Genomic DNA, 23951 nt, shown 5'->3' with positions numbered 1-23951 from the left:
ACCGCAAAGCTCTGAAAAATTTCTGATTCGGGGGCGTGTTTGGCCGTCCCCAAAAGGGGCGGGGCTTAAAAGTGGAAAGAACAGCACCAACACGCCCACGAATCCGAAAGAGACGGAGCATCTTTCGAGGGATGAGGAGGGAGGCGGGTTTAAGCTGCCACACTAAGACACATTAATTCTCCGGACTTCCGGCTGGCAAGCCAGCCTACGGTCCCTCGACCTAAAAAGTGAATGGGACAAACTTAATTTGTTTCACTTTAACATTGTCGGGGTACTTTTAACCTCTTCCATGCCCATGACGAGCTGAGCTCGTCATGAGTCACGGCGCTCCGGTGCTCCGAACGAGCTCAGCTCGTCATGAGCCGTGGAACGCTCGCATGCGGGGATAATTCCCCTGCTGTGCGAGCGTTCCACGGCAGGTAATGCACCTGTGACGAGCTGAGCTCGTCATGAGCACCGGAGCGCCGTGCCTCATGACGAGCTCGGCTCGTCATGAGCGTGCGGGCGCTGTGCGCGCCCTCCTCCCCCCCAGCACAGCGGGAAAATACCCCCCACAGCGAAGGGGTTATAACACAGTCTGTCTGTGGCTTTACTAATGTAGGGGCAAAAAGCGACTGAATTGTTTCCATTTTATCTTGGTGCAAAATCTATGAAACCTGGGCATTTGAAACAATATGTATAGGATGTCAGTGTGTGCTGTGTATCAGTTACTTACATATACTTATTGTAGAAAAGTTAAAGACTCCTTGCTAGTGAGGACAACATCAGAAACAATCCTGGGAGAAGCAGGGAGCCTGGGTGCACATAGTCCAACCACAAACTAGCATCCAGCCATGTGCCAGGCCACAGTAACAAAATGGCAGAACTTGTTAACACGTGTCCTTTATTGAGAAATACAGGTGGGGCCTGTGAAAGAGTGAAGCCCTGGATAGTGGCCACTGCATTTCTTCTCTTCTGTCACATGTCTGGTGTCCTGTGTTTTTTTATTTTTATGTTTTGGGTCAAAAGCCAGTCCACTAAATCTCCATCAGTTGTTCACTGCCCACGATGATTTCATTGACTCGTTTGGCTGAAAGAGAAGAACAAACAGCAGACTTGTGAGAGCGGGTGATTAAAATCACCATATTCATCATAACTTTATTTTGATATAAACACAGATCATAAAAGTACAACATATAAAATCCTAAGACTTCACAACACCCTCTACACAATACAGCCGCAAACTCACCCCAAAAATATATCCAACATTTATAGAGCAATCAAATGTAATAAATTACATACTAAAATCGCCAAGTAAAACGCTCTATCGTATATCAAATAAGGACAGGCCCAGTCAAATAGATTTTAACAGCTGCCAATCTATCATTAGTCCCCTTGGGTGGTGTGTGGTAAGCCTTGGCCATATAAAGTGACTATGATTAAGGAGCAAAAGAAAGGGAGGGTACATAATTCATAATGGATGACTGCACAATACAAGGAAATGGCATGAAGCGGCAATTGGATACTCGCGACGTGGTTATGCGCATAGGTATTTGGCGCCTAAGGTTAGATTTGCACTAGATGTGTGTTAATTCTAGAATTTATTTTACGATGCTCAAAGGAATGGAGAACCACTAAACTCCACAGGGCAAGAGAAAACTCTCGAGACACAATCTTAACTCCCAAGGACACTTTCGAATTCAGACAAGGTTTCCCCTTTTATAAGCTAGACATATACAGAGATATGATGATACAAATCAACAGTATTGTTTCCACCAGCCAAGATGGCAGCAGCATAGCGGAGCTCTGTAGCTAACGAGCCATCTCCAGCGAAATCCGCCCACTAATCCGGGTTAATCGCAGCGTCGTTACCGCACCATCGGAACCCCCTACACCTCCGGTGCACACGGAACTGTCTAGATTCCCTGGGGGACTGACACCTGAGGAGCTACACCGTGTCCACCACAGGGGCCTGGTCTGGCGCCAAAAGCCGGGGACTCCAGTAGAAGTCTGCGCCGGCGGGACCCGCGACCAGAGGCGGAGACCGGCGGCGAACGCGGAAAGGTACGTCCGACAGCGCCGCTTCTCGAACCGCTGTCGGAGCAGAACAGGCACAGCTTACCCTCGCCACCGCTAAGCAGAATCACCGGTACCAGTGGCGGGCTTACAGCGGAGTAGTCGATATTGGCAGGAAGACGCCCGACCAGTACGGGCGCGAAGTGCAGGGGCGGACGGGACTCGGTAGCGGCCCGCGATCGGCCGCCAGCAACATTGCGAGTGAAGGGAGACTAACAATACTACACCCCAACGACTCACAAGGGGGCCCACCTAGAGGAACACTTACACTGCCTTCACGATAATTTGGCATCAACTGTACTGCACCAGACAGGACGAAATAATTAAATAAATAAAGAAAAGCACACTAAGCCACCTCTAACACTGCGGCGAACTCGGCAAAGCGGGCCTAAAGGCAGCACTGGACTCAGCCACCGCCATAGGCCGTCATTCCGGACAAGGGGAGCAACACACGGGCGCACGAACGGCAAGTCCCTAATACCACACCCAACTCAGCACCACCTCCACTTGGCGAGCAAACGGCACACCCACTACACGACCCTACCTCCCTCTCAGCTACTTGTATCTTGGGCCATCCGCTATGTCTGGAAGAGGGACCAGAGGCCACCAGGCCCCAAGGCTGGACAAGTTTGCTTACCAAAAAGATCCGCCAGACAACACCGCAACAAGAGGGGACCCACAGCGCTTGCCGCCTCAAAACTGTGGAACGCAAAATGACACCGACAAGGTCACCCTACTGGATGTAATGTCCACGCTGAAGGCGATGCAATCCTCGATGGGCACGATATCAACGGACGTCTCCTTAATAAGGGCGTACCTCGCAAAGATGTCGGACCGGCTCGTGGAAGTGGAAAAGACAACCACCGGACTAGTGAAGGACACGTCAGAGCTTCAACGGAGAGTCCTACAGTTGGAAGACGACAACGCCACGCTGAAATCCAAACTGGACGACCAAGAGGGCCGCTCAAGACGCAATAACATACGTCTGGTTGGTGTACCGGAGACGGAAGGTGGCCATGCCCTGGATCTCTACGTCGAGGATCTAATTAAAAATCAGCTCCAACCCAAAGGACTATCAAATTTTTTCTCAATTGAGCGCGCCCACAGAGTACCCGGAGGGAAAGCAAAAACAGGGGCAGCACCCCGCCCCATCCTCATGAGAGTCTTCAACTTCAGAGACCGGGACGCCATTTTACAAACAGCCCGCACACGCCCGCCGATACGAATCGACAACGCAGAAATTAACTTCTACCCAGACTATACGGCTGCGGTGGCGCAACAACGACGGGGCTTTACGGACGTAAAAAAGGAACTAAGAGCACGTGAACTCAAATATTCTATGCTTTTCCCAGCAAAACTGTGCGTCGAATCAGAAGGGAAGACATGGTTCTTTGAGTCGCCGCGAGACGCCCATGAATGGTTGGAGGGATGGAGACCGGCCAAAGGACCTAGGAATCGTGGCCCTCAGCGCGGCAACGGCAACGGAATAGCCGAGAAGCAAACACAACAATACCGGAGGACTCTTCCAGGCACTAACCGGGCGACACCGCATATTGGACTGAAACACCTGAGATCACCCCCGGTTAAGGTGAAAGAGACGCTACAATGGCGACCAGATAAGAGAACATTTATCCTTGGAAGCAGGGGGCCAGCCGTGGTAAGAAACTGACCGTAGGACAGCGGGCCCATGCAGGTAAGACATTCTGATCTGGACACTCACTGCATGGTATTAACGGAGAAGGGACTCGGCAGCGGACGCAGAAGTCTCACCCCCACAAACTAGAACTATAACTTTAAGTTGGGACTTTAAGCACTCTGCTCAGTTGGGGAGGTGGAGGGTTCTTGTTCCACCGGGCAGGGAGGCAGGGAGGGGGGTAGGGAATTCACACGTTTTATGTTTGACTTGTTCATGTTCTTTGTTACTGGCTTTGATAATTCACACATGCACACATGCAGCGCGGGCTCAGGCTCTTCTCGATGCACCCAGACACATCACCTTGAACGTGACACGCTCTAGGGAGAAGCTTGTCGCTCTAACCATACGCCACACCCACCTTACAGACCGATCCCTAAGCGACCCACAATACTTGTCAGATAATGTCTGGCTGACAGCCCCAACTCCTACACAACAGTCAGCACCGCGACTACAAAACTACGACGCACGCGATGACGGACAATGTACCACCGAGGCCTGATCCCCCAAGGAACACACTGGTATCCCCACCACTGACGATCATTTCCTGGAATGTGAATGGGCTGGGCCATAAAATTAAGAGGGGTCTGGTGCTACAATACTTAAAACGCAAGGCACCAATGCTGGCCCTGCTACAAGAAACACATTTGACAGGCACAGCATCTAAGGCACTGAACAGGTGGGGCTTTAAAATGGTTGCACATTCGGACTTCTCCTCAGGCTCCCGAGGAGTCGGCATACTAGTCAACAAAAGCGCCCCGCTGATAGTCAGGAACACATGGGCAGACGACCAGGGGCGGGTTGCAGCAGTTACATGCCAGTGGGAGGGACGGACCTGTAATATAATATCAGTATATATTCCCCCAACACTCCATCAAGGGGCCTTCCAAGATCTTGGAAAATTCCTACTTGAGCTCCCAGAAGGAGACATGATTGTGGGAGGGGACTTCAACGCAGTACTCAGTACGGAGATAGATCGCCAACCTCTGCGACCCTCAGCGAGACCCAACCAACTATTTAGAGACTTTCAGGGCGCAATGGGACTGGTGGACATATGGAGACTGCAACACCCAACTCACCGCCACTACACATTCCGCTCGGGAGCCCATAATAGCCTCTCCCGAATAGACTACATATTCACATTAGCAGTCCCTCCTGAACGAGTGACGGCGATAGAACACCTACCGAGAGGAATATCAGACCACTCACCGGTCTCACTCACCTACACTACACACCCCACGAGGCGACAAAGAATATACCCAATCTACCCGGGTTATTTAAAAAAACCACAAAATCTTGAAAGCATTAGACACTGCAACCACACAATACTTTGATGAAAACCAAGCATCAGTAGACTCTCCATCGATCCTTTGGGAAGCGTTCAAGACAGTCATTAGAGGACAGGCCATCTCCGCCATAACTAGCCATAAAAAAGACCAAAGGCAAACAATAGAAGCACTAGAATCAACAGTCTTAGCAGCAGAAATAGCCCATGCAACCAACCCCACAGAGGAAACGACACACACGCTCACTATGGCGTCGAGCGAATACAAAACTTATGCAGAGGAAATGGCCAAAAACAGACACACAGATACACTACACAGGATCTATGAACGGGGCGACAAAACAGGGAAAATGTTAGCGTGGCTTGAAAGGAAAGAAAGAACGGACAGATGGATACCTCAGCTAACCTTACCAGACGGCACGCACACCTCGTCCCCCCAACAAATAGTGGAAGAACTAGCCTCCTACTATGAAAACATATACACTCCACGGGGTAACATGACAGAAGAAGACTGCATAGCCTTCCTACACGGCATACCACTCACCACCGTCTCACAAGATGACGCACAAGAGCTTGAGTGGGACCTTAACGCAGAAGAATTGGGAAAGGCACTGGCAGCGGTACACACAGGCAAAGCAATGGGACCGAACGGTCTGCCGGTGGAATTATATAAAGCATTTGCCCGACAGCTCATCCCTAACATGCTTACCATGTACACGGATTGCCTAGCGCATGGTACATTAACGGCGGATCAACGGTTGGCCACCATCGTAGCAATACGTAAACCTAATAAACCTCCCGACCACATGTCCTCTTATCGTCCGATCTCGCTGATAAATGCGGACGCGAAAATATTGGCGAAACTGCTGGCGCTACGACTTCAACCTTACCTCGCAACACTAATCCACCCGGACCAATCGAGCTTTATGCCCGGCCGAAACACATCGCTTAACCTGAGACGGTTGAATGGGGTACTTCACCGCATCCCTGACCTTCGAGAAGAGGCAGCCGTCCTCTCTCTGGACGCAAATATGGCGTTCGACCTTGTTGAGTGGCCATTCCTTTTTGCAGTAGTCAAGAAGATGGGCTTTGGCCCCAAATTTTGTAGTTGGATCAAACTACTATATACGGCTCCTCTAGCACAAGTGGTGGCCAATGGCCATACATCCCGCGTGATTGCCTTGGGGCATGGCACGCGACAGGGGTGCCCCCTATCCCCTCTCTTGTTTGCCCTTATTTTGGAACCGCTGGCGGTATTAATTAGAACAGATCCGATGGTCCGCGGGATCACATGGGAAACGGGCTGGGAAGATCGCATATCCTTATATGCCGACGACGTATTAATCTACCTCATGTCCCCGGCATCATCCATAGCTACCCTATTAAACATACTCAAGACCTATGGTAAAGCCTCAGGATATACCATAAATTGGACTAAATCGCTCTTATATGTATTGCACGGCCCAACGCCCACGCTTCCTCCCGACTGCCCACTACAAACAGTGACCAGGGGCTTCAAATACCTAGGCATTTATGTCACTCCACAGGCCACTGTCTTTACGGAAGAGAACCTGCAGAAACCCTTGCAGAGGCTCAGGTCGGATGTGGCACATTGGCGCTCCCTCCCACTAACGCTGTTGGGAAGAGCGGCGCTCTTTAAGATGCTTTCACTCTCACGGTTCCTCTACGCACTACAAAACACCCCTTTCCCGGTCCCACCTACCTACTTCAAGGCAATAGACGCAGAAATATCTTCCCTGCTCTGGGACGGGAAACCGGCCCGTATAGCAAACTCCAAATTAATCCCTAGCTGGTATGACGGGGGGATAGCACTACCGAGTGTCAAACTCTACTATTGGGCAACACAGTTGACAGTAGTCAATCAATGGTTACACGCCCCTCACAATGATCCCGCTTACAGTTTAGACAGAACACTACTCCCCGCAGACCAACTGATGAAGGCCCTTTACACCAATAAACGGTGTCACACACTCACTGGCCCGACGGCCCACACAGTCAAAATCTGGCACACAGCTCAGAGAACCTTGGGATGGGAGGGGGTACTCACGTTGGCCACCCCGCTTTGGGACACACGCCGCCTGGGAACCCTGGCTAACACCAAGGGTTTCCGGCAGTGGGACCTCATAGGTATTTCAAGAATAGGGGACCTGTGGCACAGGGGCGACATTATCACATTTGAAGCCCTGCAAGAAAAATACAGAATGGGGAACACGGAACGGTATCGCTACACGCAAATTAGACACCCCCTAAGGGGAGCCATCCCAACGGGAACAACCCTGGTTGAATCCTCCCCATTGGAGGATAGACTCCTCACTGATCATCTTGAGACGAAAGCAATTTCATTAACTTACCGCAAGCTGATAAACAATCTTCCAGACCCCACAGTGGTCCTCCGCAGCAAGTGGAAAGTGGAATTAGGGGATATAGAAGATGAGGACTGGCTATATGCCCTTGCCTCAGCCAGAGACGCCTCCATACCGTCTCGACTAAAACTCATCCAATTGAAGATTCTACACCGAGTCTATTATTCCCGCACCCTACTACATAAATTAGGTCACGTCCCCGGGCCTGAATGCCTGAGGGGTTGGGGCATCCCGGGAACTTACTTCCACACTCTATGGGACTGCCCCAGGATAAAAACGTACTGGACAGGAATACTGTCGGAACTTTCAACTGCGAGCGGGGTGGAAATACAACTTGACCCACGATGCTGTCTATTAAATATCTGGCCGCCCACAGATCTTAACCGGGGGCAGCAGACCTGGGCAACACTGGGCATGACATTAGCAAAGCGAAACATAGCTAGAAAATGGGGATCCGGAACCGTTCCCACAAGGTCACAATGGGGGAATGATATGGACACGGCAATGGTGGCAGAAAAGGCGGTATTTATTCACAGGGGATGCCCAAGAAAATGGTCCACTATATGGGGCAAATGGAATACACACCGAGGGAACATATGCGAACCACCACAGGAGATGTCTGAACTGACAGCGAGCCCATAAAAGGGGGCAAAGGGAATAACACAAAGTAACGGACACAGATACCCACTCGAGATTAGTAACTGCATAGAACTACAAACCAACATGACCCGTTTCTGACATGAAAGCTGGGTTTTAAAGGTCCTCCACACACACAACAGGTGGGCTCTGCCCAGGGAGAAATATACCCAAGGATCGCCTCGATACTGTTGACACGAAGATGATGTGCCGATTGTAATTGTTCACTGATTACCAAATGTAATATTATTGTTGTATAGTGAAGATGCCAAAGTATATTACTTGCATGTACGAAAACGAACTCTACGTGTACTGTTACACTGCAAAAGCCAATAAAATTGTTTAAAAAAAAAAAAACAGTATTGCTTCCAATTTAATTCTTTGTCTCGTTTTATTCGGATCTTTTCCAAAACAGCCAACGCGTTTCGTCGCGACAGGTTGTAATCCTGCGACTTTCTCAAGGCTATGCAATCCAGAGTAAATTCTTGTAAGTGCGGTGATACTTCCAACCCACACAGGGGTTCTGATGAAAGTAGAAGTCGCTAAATATGCGCCAATCCTTAGTATATCCAGTCAAAGTTAATTATCCCTTTAAATCCTCTCTTTCTACTACGCTAAACAGAGTACTGCAAAGCCGTTGTTGCTTTCTGCTTCTTCCGTGTTCCGTGTGCACGTTTGAAGTGGCAATTGGACATGAACCAAGGGTTGCTCCCAAAAAGTGCAATCTCTCTTGTCAAGGGTTGCTATCATGTGAAAAAGAGAGGACCAACTTGCCCCCATTAATGCTTTTCCTAGCATGCTCTAGCATCATTTACGTGAAAACTCATTTAGACCGCCAAATGAAGGCTGCCTGGAGGTATCTAGCAACAGCGAGCACCACCAGCCTCGAGGTGTCCTTTCTTTGGTTCTTAGTGGCCACAAGGTAACTTCTAACTCTCAAGGTCCTACATAATGGCAATAGCCATCTTTTTCTTTGGAGGGCACACACTGGGCAAAAAGGAATGGGGTAAATCTTCAAGAAGGCCCTTTCATGCCGAGCACTCACTGGTCTTGTATTTCGCATTTGCCCACTTCGCGCAGAAAGCCATACTAGGTAGGGACTGGTATCCAAATTGTAAAAACAATTTCCTAGCTAAAGGGGGAGTCATCTCATTGATCGTATCCTCTTCGCGGGGGGACAGCTTAAACTCTAAATAATCCAGGGTCAGGGTGCCTCTACTACTATCAATGGATTCTTCATATACATCCTGCCAGTAGGCCGATTTGATTACCATTCTGGAGCCAGGGGTGAGGTCCTCTGGTACTGCCCAAAAATATTCCAATCCCAGTTTACCAAGTGAAGACTGATGTACATGAGCCAAGGTATGTACTAAGTACCAGGTAGGGCTAGTAGATCTTTGAGGGGATCTCTATACACTCCCAGAGCGGGTGAGGTCCAAATCTTATGCAAGTACAATAAGGGTCTACGCTCAGCTTTCCAAGTGACATTCCTAAGTGCCAGATCAAAGTACAATGGAACTAGTGACGTACCTGTGGGAGCGCCAATAGCTGCCCAATAAAGCTATGCTCTTTGTACGATGGAATGCTACAGTGATTGACATCAGTCAAGGTTGCTGCAGAAGTCTGAATTGTATACACTCAGGTAAAACAGCCTGCCGCCACAGGAATACAGGTTCATGACTAGACAACCCCCGAGTGAAGGGGGAACAACAACATGTGTAAATGAGATTCCAGCAGGATTCTTTTCACGTGGACATTTTGCTTGCTTTTCTGTGGTTGAACCATCTCGTTTATTCAGGGTCTCCTCTCTGAGGGTTCTGAGTCGAAGAATATTGGTGTCTGGTATTGAGTTTGCCAGCAATACCAGTCCATCCGAAGTGCATGTGCAGATTCCTGAAAGTGTGGCTCACGGATACATGGAGGCACGCCGGGATCTAGGATTCCAGTTGGTAGGTCCACTCAAAACCCATCCGTTAGGGGATAATGAGCCCAGAGTTGGGAAGAAACTGCGGACTTGGTTTTACCAGGTCCTCTTCACCAGATCCCCATTTCATCTGCAGTTTACCACTTCTGTGGCGCGGCGGTGGTAAACTGCAGTGGGAGAATGCTGAGGGACAGATGGGGAGGGGAACTTGTTTGGGCCTGGGGAGGCTGCTATTGGTCGAGGCCATGGGAGCGCCCCACGTTGGGCAAGAAAAGAGCAGGCAATGGCCAGGCTCCACATATATCTGCACCCACATCCAGGTCCACTGTTGCCTGGCCTCAGATTAAGTGTGATATTCTGGGACCAGGAAGTCCCAGGGCCAGAAACCCAGGTTCCTCTATGGCCTGGCGCTCTAACACTCGTGACAAGGGCCTTGTGTTCGGCACAGGCACTTTTACTGAGTGTGCAACATTTTAAAGCAAGATTTGAGAGATACATTCAGTGGAAATATGAAACACAAAAGAAATTTCGCACGGGATTTGACGTGGGTTTCGTAAAACTGTTCCACCTTGAAAATTACGCCCTTTTATTGCTTTTGGTAAATTGTTGTTTGCAACCTCAGGAAATGCCACGAAACGCCAAAACCTTAACAAAGCATTGTGGCTTTTCGTTTAACACTCTTTTTCTTCTGTTTTGCAGAATCGAAATTCAGTGAGACACGTATATTTTGCTACTGAGTTCCGTGGTACAAAAAACAAACCACATTTCAAAATGCTAGTGCTACCGCGCTTCCTATATGCACTGCAAAATACCCCCAATGTGATCTCCGATGCATAGTTTACCAGTATTGACAGCGTTGTGCGAGGACTGCTATGGGAGGGGCGGGCGCCACGTATAGCCATGAACAAACTTACAATGGGGTGGTATGACGGAGGTATTTCCTTGCCCGATATGCGGCTCCATTACCAGGCATCTCAGCTGTTTGCGGTTAATAGATGGGTTCAGGGGGGAGTACGATGATCTGTACTTCCGCACAGATCGCTGGCTTTTGGGACAGGGAGGGTACAGCAGAGCACTGTACACGAACCCCCGCAAGCTTCACCTCACGGGGCCCACCACATGCACAGTGGAGGTCTGGCATGGTTTCACTAAGAAATGGGGCTGGCACAACCGACTTACAAAAGCTACACCACTCTGGGAACCGGACATGTTGGGTCAGCTTAGTAAGTATCCTGGATTTGATAGGTGGGATACGATAGGGTGAGGGGGAGACTGGCCACATTTGCCGACCTGCAAACCAAGTATGAGTTGGCGCCCACCGAGACCTTAAGATATCTTCAGATCAGCCATGCGGTCAGGGCTGCTATGTCCAAGGAGCTTCCTCTGCCTGACTCCTCTCCACTGGAAGACAGATTGATTTTAGACCCTATGCCCATAAAGGCTATCTCCCTTACCTATTAAAAAACTGCTCATTAATAGGCCTGAACCTATGCTACGTCTGCGGCATGGGTGGGAGTCGGACCTGGGGAGCATTGATGATGAGGACTGGTGTGATGTACTGGCTTCTCCTAAAGAAGTGGCTATCTCAATGAGCCTGCGCATAGTCCAACTAAAAATCCTCCACCGTGTGTACTTTGTTGCAAAGCTTTTGTTTAAGTTGGGTAGGAGGCCTGATTCCTTATGCATCCAAAATTGTAACCAGACAGGCACCTTCTTCCATATACTATGGGAATGTCCAATAGAGGGACAGTACTGGGATAAAGTTACTAAACCGATGGAGAGGGCGGGCAGCAAGAATTTGAAGGCCTCCCCCCAGCTGTGTCTCCTTAACGTATGGGAGGCCACGAACCTCACGCAGATTTAGCAAAATAGGCCTCATTGGGGTGGGCCATCGCAAAACTGCGCAGAGGTGGGGGTGGGGCGGCCCCGAGTTTGCAAGATTGGGCTATCGACATGGATAGGGCAATGATTGCTGAAAAGGATGTGTTCAAGCATAGAGGGTTCCCCAAGAAATGAGACCATAAGTGGGGGAAGTGGAACAAATATAGAGGTGATATATGTTTGTCTCCTAAAGTTGAACTGCAATGTGAAAGGTGCCTATTGTTGGATGAACCTGGAAATGATGAGACTATCTTGCCTTAAACCATGTAACTACTGATTTGAAAGTGAGACGCCACTTGATATGTATGCTGCTTGTATTTCTCTGTCCCTTAATACCGGATGTTCGCTGCACAGGCTTGACACTGTCACTCTGGCTTATCTTTGAGAAGTGTATGGTGCTTATCGTTTGATTCCTATACTGCAATATGTGTCGTTTTATTGTAGACCCGACTATTGTTTTATCATTGCCTTGTACCTTATTTTTCTTTCCCTAATAAAATTGTTTACAACAAAAAAAAACGCGAGGCCTATTTGATACTGTAGCATCGGATCCTTGGATGGGTGAGTGCTCGATATAGTGGTAAATCAGTCCTAAAAGCAGTGCTTGTGCAGGTTACAGTGAAACAGAGTGCACCTAAGAGGAGGTTGGTGACCATCTGGGTCAGCTGAAATCACCTTCTCTCTCTGCTTCTGGGAAAATCTCAGCTGGTTAAACTGTGTCCTAGGAGTGTCCACATGTAAAAGAAAGCTGGTGCTTTCGGGTAGCCCTGGCTTCCCACCAGTACCCCAAAAATGGGCAAATGCTTTCTCCATCCATCCAGATGTTGTATTTAATCACCACTGCAAAAAGGGACTTCATTCACAAACCCAGGCAGACACTTCCCAGAAATAGGACTCAGCTGGTCTCTCTCTTCCTGGAAAAGGCCTTGTACACCAGAAAAAACATGATTCTTTGACCTCCCTTCCAAGATGTATTACCTGCTCTTTAAATAGGAGCAGATCTCGGAGCAGAAAGACAACAAGCATTGTTTAATCTATTGGCATTGGAAATGACAATAGTTTTCATTATGTTTCAAAAACCAAAACATAAATAAAGGCATTTTCTTTTACAATGCCAATAGCTCAAACGCCTGCGAGACCTGTTGCATTGCAAATGCTTGTTTTTGCTGCCTTGTGTAGCTCCTTGGCTGTGCCTTGCGTCCTGTAGCTGCCTCCTGCGGCACCTTGACTGTGTTGTCCATCACCTGGCCGCCCTGTGCGGTGACCCCTGGCGGACTCCCATAACCCGTGGCTGTGCCGTGCCCCTTGTCTGAGCAGCGCCCCTCAGACTCCGCTATTCCCTCCCAGGCCTGTCCATCGCTGCAGCTTAAGTATAACTGATTTATGAGAAGCGCCCCTGCTCCATATCGGAGATGATTCACGGTGCACCGCTTAGATTGTATTTACGTCTGAATGAATGGGCAGATAGTGCTGCTAGAGCGCAGGCCCCCATCTGCGTGCCCCCGGGCACACCGTGCATCAGCTGCCCTGGCAGTGCCTCGCCAGGCCCGAGCCGCGCTCGCCGCGCTAATAAAATCACTCTTTTATGTCTTTGATAATTGCCGCATTAAACTGACGTGTAACACAATTACCTCAGCTTCAGATGCAGATCGCTTGTAAGTAATTGGGGGCAGTAAAAGGCGATAATCCACCGCCCGCCTTCTCTTCCTAGCAACCCCTGTGTCTGTCCGTCCGTCTGTCAGTCAGAAGATAGGTTCATTGGGTCCATGGTCCGTTAAAACTGTCCCATTCATTTTAAAACAAAAGCTAATAAAACACAGTTAAACATTTACAAAATCATGTTTTGTTTTTGTGAACCCGCTAGACTAACATGCCGGATAAAGTAATTAAAGTGACACACTGGATAACAAGCCCCGTACTAGAAACATGATGTCTTACAACATGGAGCAACGCGCAGCGGGGAAAAGAGACGGGAAGCTAGGCTGGAGGGTGAAGCGAGCATGTAAGCAATGGGCGATCTGTATTTCATAACAGGAGAAAGTGCTAATTTTGTAATGTTTTCTTTTATTGAACTAGATGGACTAGCATGCCAGAGCATGGAAGCAATGGGCAAACTGTATTTTGTGACAGGAGTTGTGCGAGGAGTTGAAGCAGCTAAACGCACCCAGCCTTATGAAAAGTGAAAGCGTGCCATGCGCACCATGTGTTTACTTGGGGACAGGAGATGTGCACGCATACGGAATGCACATCTCCTGTCCCCTTTCAGAGGAGACGGCAGAGAGGAGACGCCATGCGCGTGCACATCGCCCGTCCGTGCTCGCACATGGTTTGTCTCCATTCGCTAGCAAAACCCACAACAATAGTCTCGCCAAGGCGATGCAGCGCATGCGCTGTGTTCGCTAGGCGAGACCTGAAAAGCAATGCCAAGCTGACAGAAGTCTCACGGAGGTCATTCTGAGAGCTGCCATCAGACCAGAATTTGCATAAGAAGCCAATGTGAGTCCAGAAGTTGAGAGCTTGCAGGTGCAGCACTCACCTGCCTTGTACCATACTTGCCTTCAACAGAGCCTACATCTGTCACTTTCAGCCCAAATGACACAGAGGTTCTTCCTCTTCAATCCAGGTTGCGGATGGAATTTTCATTGCTTTGTTTACGGAGCGCTTTCAATTATCTTTCTAAAACTGTGGTTGTGGGGATGTCACTGTTTGAAGATGTAGTCAAACACCCAGCCATACCCTGATCTCCTATCCCAACTGCTTACTTAAGGGACCAGTGGGTGCCTCAGCAAGTGAAAATCGTGCTACTGGTCAGTTTCGATATAAAGGCTCTAAATCGTTTGGTACTCCGAGGGATGTACTTTGGATGTTAGCTGAATTCAGCACCATAGTCCCTCTATGCTGAACGGAGAGATCAGTGGACCTCACCTAGGGCCTTATTTGGAGTGTGGCAGAAGGAACACTCAGTCACAAAAGTGGCGGGTGTCCCTTTCGCTGTATCACAAGTGCATTGTAGTCTATGACACATCTAGCATGGCGGTCAGGGTATTTGCCATTTTCTGACACAGCATCCATCCGCTAAACGCCAAATAACACCTGTAGTCTTGCCCCTGAACTGTGTCATGTTCTAGATGCAGACCACTGTACTCCTGCTAAGTGCACGTCACGACGTTAAGAACTATTCCTCTCGCTTCCTATCTGTTTACTTTAAACACTGGCAGAGTGAGTAAAAAAGAGAAAGGAAAGCCTGCACTCTACACCCACAGGGCTGAAAAGGCTTCTGTCCCAGTCATTTGTCTCCACCCAGGCTGTTCCACCTTCCAGGCACACACAGTTCTTCAGTTGATGTGTGTGCGACTGCACCGGAGATGGGGGCTCAAGGGCAGCCTGTAGCCGCTGAAGTGCATAGAGCATCTAGCCCCAGAATCCTCACCTTTTGAATACTCCCCAGGCATCAGACTGGATCTGGAAACTTTTCAGCAGTACCTCTGCGTGCCAAAAGATGGAGCCTTGTAGCTCCACAAGGTCACTCTTCCGCCACAGGAATGGCATGCGGGGTCTATATAGGCGCAATTCCCGCAAGCTGATGTCAGTTGCATTCGACACTGTTCACTCCCCCAGAAGCAGAGCTCCAAACGTAAATTAGTAGACAGTGTGCAGATTTCTAGACTTGGGTTCTTATTAATGGATAGAGTCCGATCACAGAACAGGGAGGATGGGAGAGTCAATGAGAAATCTGTGGGTAGAGAGAGTCTCAATCAGGAAGAGCGTTACAGATGGTAAGTAACTTGTTCTTCTGATAGAGACTTCTAGGCACAGATTCCTCACCTTTTGCCTACTTGGAGGCGGTTCTGTGAGGAGACTCAAACCAGAGAGTCTTGCAGTACAGAGCAGGCAAAATGCTTTGTGAACGCAACAGGGGAAGCCCACGTAGCTGCCTGGCAAATGTCCAGGAGAGTGACTGCGCATGCTAACGCAGTGGTAGCAGCCTTGGCCCTGGTAAAATAAGCATGCAGTCCTTCTGGAGTCTGTTTTCTGGCCAATGCTCAGCAAATCTTTATGCAGAGCACGGTCCAGCGGGAGATGGTTCTCTTTTGCACTGCTTTGCCTTTTTTGGCCCCCGTGAGCTCCACAAATCGTCCATCTGGCGTTAACTGGAACAATCAATGTAGGCGTTCAGTGCTCTCTTGGGTCCAAGCGATGGAGTCTCTCCTCCTCCTTAGAGGGGTGAAGCAGAGCATAAAGCGACAGTAGGGTGATAGTTGACTGACGTGAAACAACAGCACAACTTTCAGAGGGAAGGATACCCAGGTCTGCAGAACCAGTGTGTTCGGGAAAAGGTAGTGTAAAGTGGACTACCACAAAGAGCTTGCGGCTCATTCACTAGCTGTGCCAAATTTATATTAAAGAGGAACACAGTCTTAATGGTAAGGAGCCGTAAGGGACAGCTGTGAAGCAGCTCGTACAGAGTGCATATCAAATAAGTCAAGAACAGATTAAGGTCCCATTGGGGCACTACAAAGGGAAAAGGAGGACCATGTTGAAGCCCTTTCGGCAATTGCATCACAACCAGTGACTTAAACAATGAGAGCTGATCTGGCAACCATAAGAAAGGCAAAAGGGCCTAAAGATAACTCTTAACTACACCCTAAGCAAAGCCTTGTTGGGCAAGAGACAAAACAAACAACAGAAAGCCAGATAACTGGGCCTAGAGGGAGTCGTTCAGGCGTGTGCCGCACCAAGCAACAAATCTGTCCCAACGATGGTCAAAGGTGTTCAGCTGTCGCCACTCAAGCCAAGCATGAAGTTAGAAAGTGTGAAGGACCAGGTGCAGAACCCGGCCCTCTTGCTGCAACAACAGGTCCTCCTTTAAGGGCAACATGATCAGAAGACATATGCTCAAGCCTGGGAGCTCTGGATACCATACTCTCTGTGCCCAAGCGTGAGCCAACAGAATGACCTTGACCTGCGTACAATATGTCCAGATCTTCTTGAAAACTTGGGGCAGATGCGGGATCGGCGGATATGCATAAAGGGATTCTGGGTTCCACTTGAGGTGGAACAAGTCTCATAGCGAGAGACGACTTGGGAACTCCAATGCACAGAAGTGCTGACATTGCGCATTCTCAGAGCTGGTGAAAAGATCTAGCCATGGTTCGCCTCATGCACGGAACAGACCATGCACCACCTCCGGGTGTAACTACCATTTGTGATCTGCTAGGCATCAACAGCAGAGCTGGTCTGCCCCTGGCATTTAAGGATCCTGCCAGGTGGTTCACCACCAAGAAAATTCATTGATGGTCCAGCCATTCTCAGAGGCGCAAGGCTCTTGGCACACAGTCCATGACCCCAACCCTTCCTGTTTGTTGCAGTACCACATGATAGTGGTGTTGTCTGTGAGCATTTGTACCAGCTTCCCTTTGACGGAAGGCAGGAAGGCTTTCAGCTCCAGAACCTTGATGTGGAGCTGGTGGTACTCAGCGGAAGACCAAAGGCCTATGAGCTCCACCTCTCCCAGATGGCCACCCCAAACCAGAGCGATTCATCAGCCACCACTGTCAGCTCCGGGTGAGAAAGGGAGAGAGGTCTGCTGCTGACCCAGTTGTGGTCCAGCAACCACCACTGCAGATCCTTTGCAGTCCCCTCTGAAATAGGAACGTGGTTGGAGAGGTCCCCTTGTTGAAACGACAAATTGTTAACTTGTCCGCATTACAACCTTCCTGAATTGCATAAGCCAGGACGGGGCAAAGACCTGTGAGAACTTTTGTCACAAAGAGCACAGGAGTAGCACCCAACAAGCAGCTGGCGTTGACAGATCAGAGGTCCTGGTTGGTGGCAGAGAAATCTTGCTTGCCACACGTTTCCACCGGATTCCCAGTTAGGGGGGAGTGGTAGGAAACGTGTTAGGATTGGACCGACTCATGGAGGCCTGCACCACCAGACTGTTGGGTGAAGGGTGCTATGAAAGAAGGCAGTGTAGTCCGGAGCAGGACGATGACACATGGCAATTTGTCTGTTGATAGGAGGGGCCAGAGCAAGGTTTGGCACAGGCCCCTAATAAAGTGTCTATCAGCACCTCATTGAATGGAAGGAGAGGATCAGAAGGGCCTCAGTAAGAACATTAGTTTTTACCTCCAAAGTAGGGAGCAGGAGGTCGAGAACATTGGCCATCATATATGCATAACCATAGCGAACGCGGCAGATTCCTCCGTGGCTGGTCCATGTAGAGATTTTTAAAAAGCTGTCTTCAGAGAGGTATAGAGGCCGATGGCCACCTACAAGTCTCATACCAATTGTCATCATTTTAGATCTGCGTGAGCTCATCTCCCTAGTCGGTACTGGAATCAGTGCCAAAGAGAGAATGCAGAAAGGGCTGCCTCCTTTTAGGGACTGGTATATCCAGGGGCTAAGAGGTACCTCGGGCGGGATTAGGTGTTACTTCAGTTGAAGTTGGATCAGTGCTGACTATGTCAGAGACACCAATTGGGTCCTCTTCCTCTGGCGTCAATCGAGTCATGATTGGCATCGAAGAACCCAGGGCTGACACAGTTCTTGAGGCCAGAAGCGAGGTCGGAAGCCCACGATGAGCTTGGAGGGTTCAACTGGATGGGTCCAACTGGCACAAGGGTGAACCCACCGGCAGTACACTAGATGGAGGGCCTCTCTGCTCCTTGTGGCCTGGAGGCATGCCAGAGGGAGCTGGTAAAAACAAAGAGCGTGGCTGTATGGAACTCTTCGACAAGAACCATTGTGGCATTTGGCCTCGAAAACTCAGGTTGCGCTGGCACGAGCTGTGAGATTGGCTCCGAAGTCGTCTGATTTTGGGATCGAGATCAGGAGGAGTGGCACCACCCTCACGCCTTCCCAGTCGCAGCTCGACCCCAGACACCATAAACATACTTGGTGCGGAACAGTCACAGACATTTGTTAGCAACAGTCCCTTCAGGGCTTGAAACCTGTAGTTTTTGGGTGGGAGACCCCTTGCACATGGAGAGAACTTGTATTTGAAAGACACAAAGGAAGCTCTGGGTAAACGTCTGGTAGTGTGAAAAGAAACAAACGGATGTTGGCGCACTGGAGTGGCGCTTATATAGGCCATGCACATAATTTCCGTAGCAGAGCGGCGTTCGTGCGGAGCTGCAAGGCGTCACCTTCCTGCATGCAGAAGTACTACTGAAAAGTTTCCGATTCCAGTCTGATACCTGGGGAGTATTCAAAAGATGAGCAATCTGTGGTTAGAATTCTCTATCAGAATAGCTGGTTTCTAAACTATATCACATGATCGTCGAGCTTAGCCTGAGGGGTTTGTCTAAAACTAATGAGAAATGGGAGTTGGGTTTGGGGAGGCATCTGTCTGATGTACAGTGGAGGTACTGCTCTCAGCAAACCCAGAGTCTATCTATTAATGGCTTCACAGAGCAATTCATTATAAGTTTCAGCATTGGGTCTATTACAACCCTGACAGCCTCAGGGGCATGAAACTTCACTCAGATGAGTGGTGCGCCCACTATGGACACTCAGAGGCTGACTTTCTGTACCTGGTGTGGAACTGCCCACTAGTGGCACAATATTAGATGATGTAGTTTGTTGAGCTGGTGGAGATGACTTTAGTACAGATGAAGCCAGATCCCATGTGGGCACTGCTGGGATATGACTTCTCAAAGACCTACCGTAAATGTATAGCTATATCCTTGTTATTGGCCAGAGACACTTCGCTATGATATGGAGTATGGGCCACCCCCTGTCGCCCAGAAACACAGGATGTTGAGCGTCATTGCGGAGATTCGAACCGGTTCCCCAGATTTGAGATCGACCGCCCTAGCCGTAAGACCACATCCTCTCCTCGAGAACTTAACTCATATCTTGCACATTTACACTTTCCATATATTTAGCGGGTGCCCTCGGGCACTTAACGTAGGGCCTGTGGCGATTGAAGAGGAAACCGAGCAGAAATTATGGGTTGGAGCTCTTGTCCTTTGGTGATGGTGCATTGTCACCTGAGTGATAGCTCAGGTATCTGATGCCTGACCTAAGGGTAGACTGAGAGATAGCTCAGCTATGCGCAGCCTTAATATATTCATGATGCCTAATCAGAGGCATACCTCTGCCACCAACTGCAAATGCCTCTATGATCAAGTTCTCAGAGTGCATCGTAAGACAGATAGAATTTGGTTTGACATATGCCTGGCGTGATTTTCTTCTGGGATGTGTCTATACATAGGCAGTACACAAACACTCCCTTTGTGTAGGCATTGAATTCCTGTGTCCTACCTCTTCAAACTAGTGAAGTTTGCCAAGAAAATGCTTGTGAAGCCTTATTCACAAAAAAGCCTTATTCTGCTGTCACACTAAGCCTGGCTCTGTGAAAAGCTGCATAACACTGAAACTGTGTGTAATAGGCCACCAACACACTGCTTCGTGCACTCCTTGTTCCACTGCTACATTGACAACTACCTGCTGTCTCTCTTGTGAGGTTGTCCCTTTCTCTACCAAGACCACGTTAATTGCTATGATTTGTATAGATATTTAGGAACAGCAAATACAGAGAATAAGGTCATTCGCAAAAGGATTTTAGAGAAATGTGTAATAGTACAATGCACATTGCACTTGAGGAATATACAAACATTGATGTTTTAGTGGCTTTAACACATTATGTGTTGGGGACTTTGGAGAAGAATTGAAAGAACTATGTTGGTTCTAATGTATGCCGGTACGAGGTTCTAGTGCTGTTAAAGTGACCTCTTTGCAGGGCACTGCCCATCAGTCTCACTTTCTGCGTGTTCTGGGGCGAGAAGGCATACCTGTGTCCTTTGCATGCTAGAACACCATTCACTGCACAGTCATTTCAAGGCAACGACCTGTTTTTGCCAGTTCTTTGGGCCTGGAGCACTCCTTTATTTAATCTCCGAAAGAGTGCAAGACACATTAGGAATCAAAGCCTGGATTGGCCAGTCCCACATCCCGGAATTAGATGCATTAACCCAGTAGACTCAATATTCTCAGACAGGTACATGTGTGCAGCCTCAAACAAGCACATGTTGAAACGCCTTGTTGACAAGGCTGAAAACGAACCTTGGGTCAAAAGTCAGACAGAAGGCTCTTTCTGAGGATGGAATTAAAAATATTTCAAGAGCTGATTGTTATTGTATAAAAGGAATTTTCGGAAAATTGTCGAAAAGGGCTTTCGTCTTGAACTAACATTGCGAAAACTGGCTCTAAAGACCTTTGTATTGAACACTGCTTTTTATTCATCTCGGTCAGTGGCCTTTAAACATTATCAATTCAAATAAAACATGTTTGTTGTAATGGTATCGGGTTTTTCCAGGATGCTCAATAAGCACAAGATATCACCCTATTTTATTGTATTGGCGCTTAGGATTGTTTGAGGTGCTGCTCTCGCCTCTGCCCCCTCCTGAATCTCGAGTCTAGTGGCCCTTCTGAAGGAGAGATTGTGTGTGCATTTGTTACCCTTCCTGAGTGTGCGACACGCAAAGTATGTGGAGGAGAAACGAGAAAGAGAGAGAGAGAGAGAGAGAGAGAGAGAGAGAGAGAGAGAGAGAGAGAGAGAGAGAGAGAGAGAGAGAGAGAGAGAGAGAGAGAGAGAGAGAGAGAGAGGGACGAGAGAGAGGGAGGGACGGGAGAGACGAGAGAGGATAACGAGAGAGAGCGGAAAGAGAGAGAGGATTACGAGAGAGAGCGAGCGGAAAAAGAGAGGGCGAGAGAGATAGAGAGAGGAGGGCGAGAGAGAGAGGAGGGCGAGAGAGAGAGGAGGGCGAGAGAGAGAGGAGGGCGAGAGAGAGAGGAGGGCGAGAGAGAGAGGAGGGCGAGAGAGAGAGGAGGGCGAGAGAGATGAGAGAGGAGAGAGTGGAGAGATGAGGTGAGAGAGAGAGAGGGAGGGACGAGAGAGAGGGAGGGACGGGAGGGACGAGAGAGAGGGAGGGACGAGAGAGGATAACGAGAGAGAGCGGAAAGAGAGAGAGGATTACGAGAGAGAGAGAGCGGAAAGAGAGAGAGGATTACGAGAGAGAGCGAGCGGAAAAAGAGAGGACGAGAGAGAGGAGGACTAGAGAGAGGAGGGCGAGAGAGATAGAGAGAGGAGGGCGAGAGAGAGAGGAGGGCGAGAGAGAGAGGAGGGCGAGAGAGAGAGAGAGAGAGGAGGGCGAGAGAGAGAGGAGGGCGAGAGAGAGAGGAGGGCGAGAGAGAGAGAGAGAGAGGAGGGCGAGAGAGAGAGAGAGAGAGGAGGGCGAGAGAGAGAGAGGAGGCAGAGAGAGAGAGAGGAGGCCGAGAGAGAGAGAGGAGGCCGAGAGAGAGAGAGGGACGAGAGAGAGAGAGAGAGAGGAGGGCGAGAGAGAGAGAGAGAGAGGAGGGCGAGAGAGAGAGGAGGGCGAGAGAGAGAGGAGGGCGAGAGAGAGAGAGAGAGAGGAGGGCGAGAGAGAGAGAGGAGGCAGAGAGAGAGAGAGGAGGCCGAGAGAGAGAGAGGAGGCCGAGAGAGAGAGAGGGACGAGAGAGAGAGGGACGAGAGAGAGAGGATAACGAGAGAGAGCGGAAAGAGAGAGAACGAGAGAGTGAGCGGAGAGAGAGGATAACGTGAGAGAGCGGAAAGAGAGAGGACGAGAGAGAGAGAGGACGAGAGAGAGGGATGAGAAAGAGGAGGACTAGAGAGAGGAGGGCGAGAGAGAGGAGGGCGAGAGAGAGGACGAGAGAGAGAGAGGAGGACTAGCGAGAGGAGGCCGAGAGAGAGAGGAGGACGAGAGAGTGGTGAGAGTAGGCGATATAGAGAGGGAATAAGAGTGCGTGGCACACTGATGCTGTGCGCTTCTTGGAGTCCAGAAGCAGAGTGTATAAAAGACTGGCAGTGCGCGAGAGGGAGTCGGAGTAACTGATCGCGAAGGAGAGAGTGAGAGGTCGGGTGGAGGACTGCTTGACCTCTGTCCTGACTAATGCGTTGGACCTTGAGTGAGGTTGGCTGGGGCAGGTGGTACCGGTAATGGGGGGCAGGTGGTCCTCCAGGTGGAAAGTGCGGGTGGCAACGGGTGGCCCAGTGCTGGTGGCAACGGGTGGCCCAGTGCGGGTGGCAACGGGTGGCCCAGTGCGGGTGGCAACGGGTGGCCCAGTGCTGGTGGTAAGGGATGGCCCAATGCTGGTGGTAAGGGATGACCTTCGTCTCTCCATCCATCCTATCTCCCTCCTATACCTTTAACCCACCCACTTACCCTTCTAACCTCCATTTATTCCGTCTTCCGACGCGCTTGAAATGTATTCTTGTAACTGATGCAACTTGTAACTGGTGTAATTTGTGGATCCTTATGTAAAGCGCTCTGATACCTCTGGGTCTAGCCAGCGCTATATAAAACTCAAATAAATAAATAAATAAATAAGGGATGGCCGAGTGCGGGTGGTAAGGGGTGGCCGAGTGCGGGTGGTAAGGGTGGCCCAGTGCGGGTGGTAAGGGTGGCCCAGTGCGGGTGGTAAGGGGTGGCCCAGTGCGGGTGGCAACGGGTGGCCCAGTGCGGGTGGTAACAGAGGACCCAGTGCAGGTGGTTGTGAAGGGCCCACTGCAGGTGGTTGTGAAGGGCCCAGTGCCAGTGGTAACCGAGGGCCCAGTGGTAACCGAGGGCCCAGTGCCGGTGGTAACCGAGGGCCCAGTGCCGGTAGTAACCGAGGGCCCAGTGCCGGTGGTAACTGAGGGCCCAGTGCCGGTGGGGCCCGTGCAGGTGGTTGTGAAGGCCCCAGTGCAGGTGGCATCGGATGGCTCAGTGCAGGTGGTACCAGAGGGCCCAGTGCAGGTGGTAACCGAGGGCCCAGTGCCGGTGGTAACCGAGGGCCCAGTGCCGGTGGTAACCGAGGGCCCAGTGCCGGTGGTAACCGAGGGCCCAGTGCCGGTGGTAACCGAGGGCCCAGTGCCAGTGGTAACCGAGGGCCCAGTGCCAGTGGTAACCGAGGGCCCAGTGCCGGTGGGGCCTGGGCAGGTGGTTGTGAAGGCCCCAGTGCAGGTGGTACCGGAGGGCCCCAGTGCAGGTGGTACCGGAGGGCCCCGTGCAGGTGGTATCAGATGGCCCAGTGCAGGTGGCATCGGATGGCCCAGTGCAGGTGGCA

At 50.0% G+C, this 23951-nt stretch overlaps 1 protein-coding gene across 4 annotated transcripts in view; it reads right to left on the bottom strand.

Moving 5' to 3' along the window:
• Positions 1 to 866: 866 nt before the first annotated feature.
• The window catches only part of EIF2B3 (eukaryotic translation initiation factor 2B subunit gamma), a 635310-nt gene continuing 612225 nt past the window's right edge, over positions 867 to 23951 (bottom strand). For all 4 annotated transcript variants that reach the window (XM_078671767.1, XM_078671768.1, XM_078671769.1 and 1 more), the window contains one exon: positions 867 to 1069. In XM_078671767.1, the coding sequence (XP_078527893.1) occupies positions 1017 to 1069 (53 nt within the window). In that variant the 3' untranslated portion in view covers positions 867 to 1016. The remainder of the gene's footprint in view (positions 1070 to 23951) is intronic.

This window comes from Lissotriton helveticus, chromosome 1_2 (genome assembly GCF_964261635.1).
Source record: "Lissotriton helveticus chromosome 1_2, aLisHel1.1, whole genome shotgun sequence".
Taxonomy (NCBI): Eukaryota; Metazoa; Chordata; class Amphibia; order Caudata; family Salamandridae; genus Lissotriton; species Lissotriton helveticus.
The sequence above is the reverse complement of the archived record's forward strand: the minus strand, read 5'-3'. Positions and strand labels throughout refer to the sequence as shown.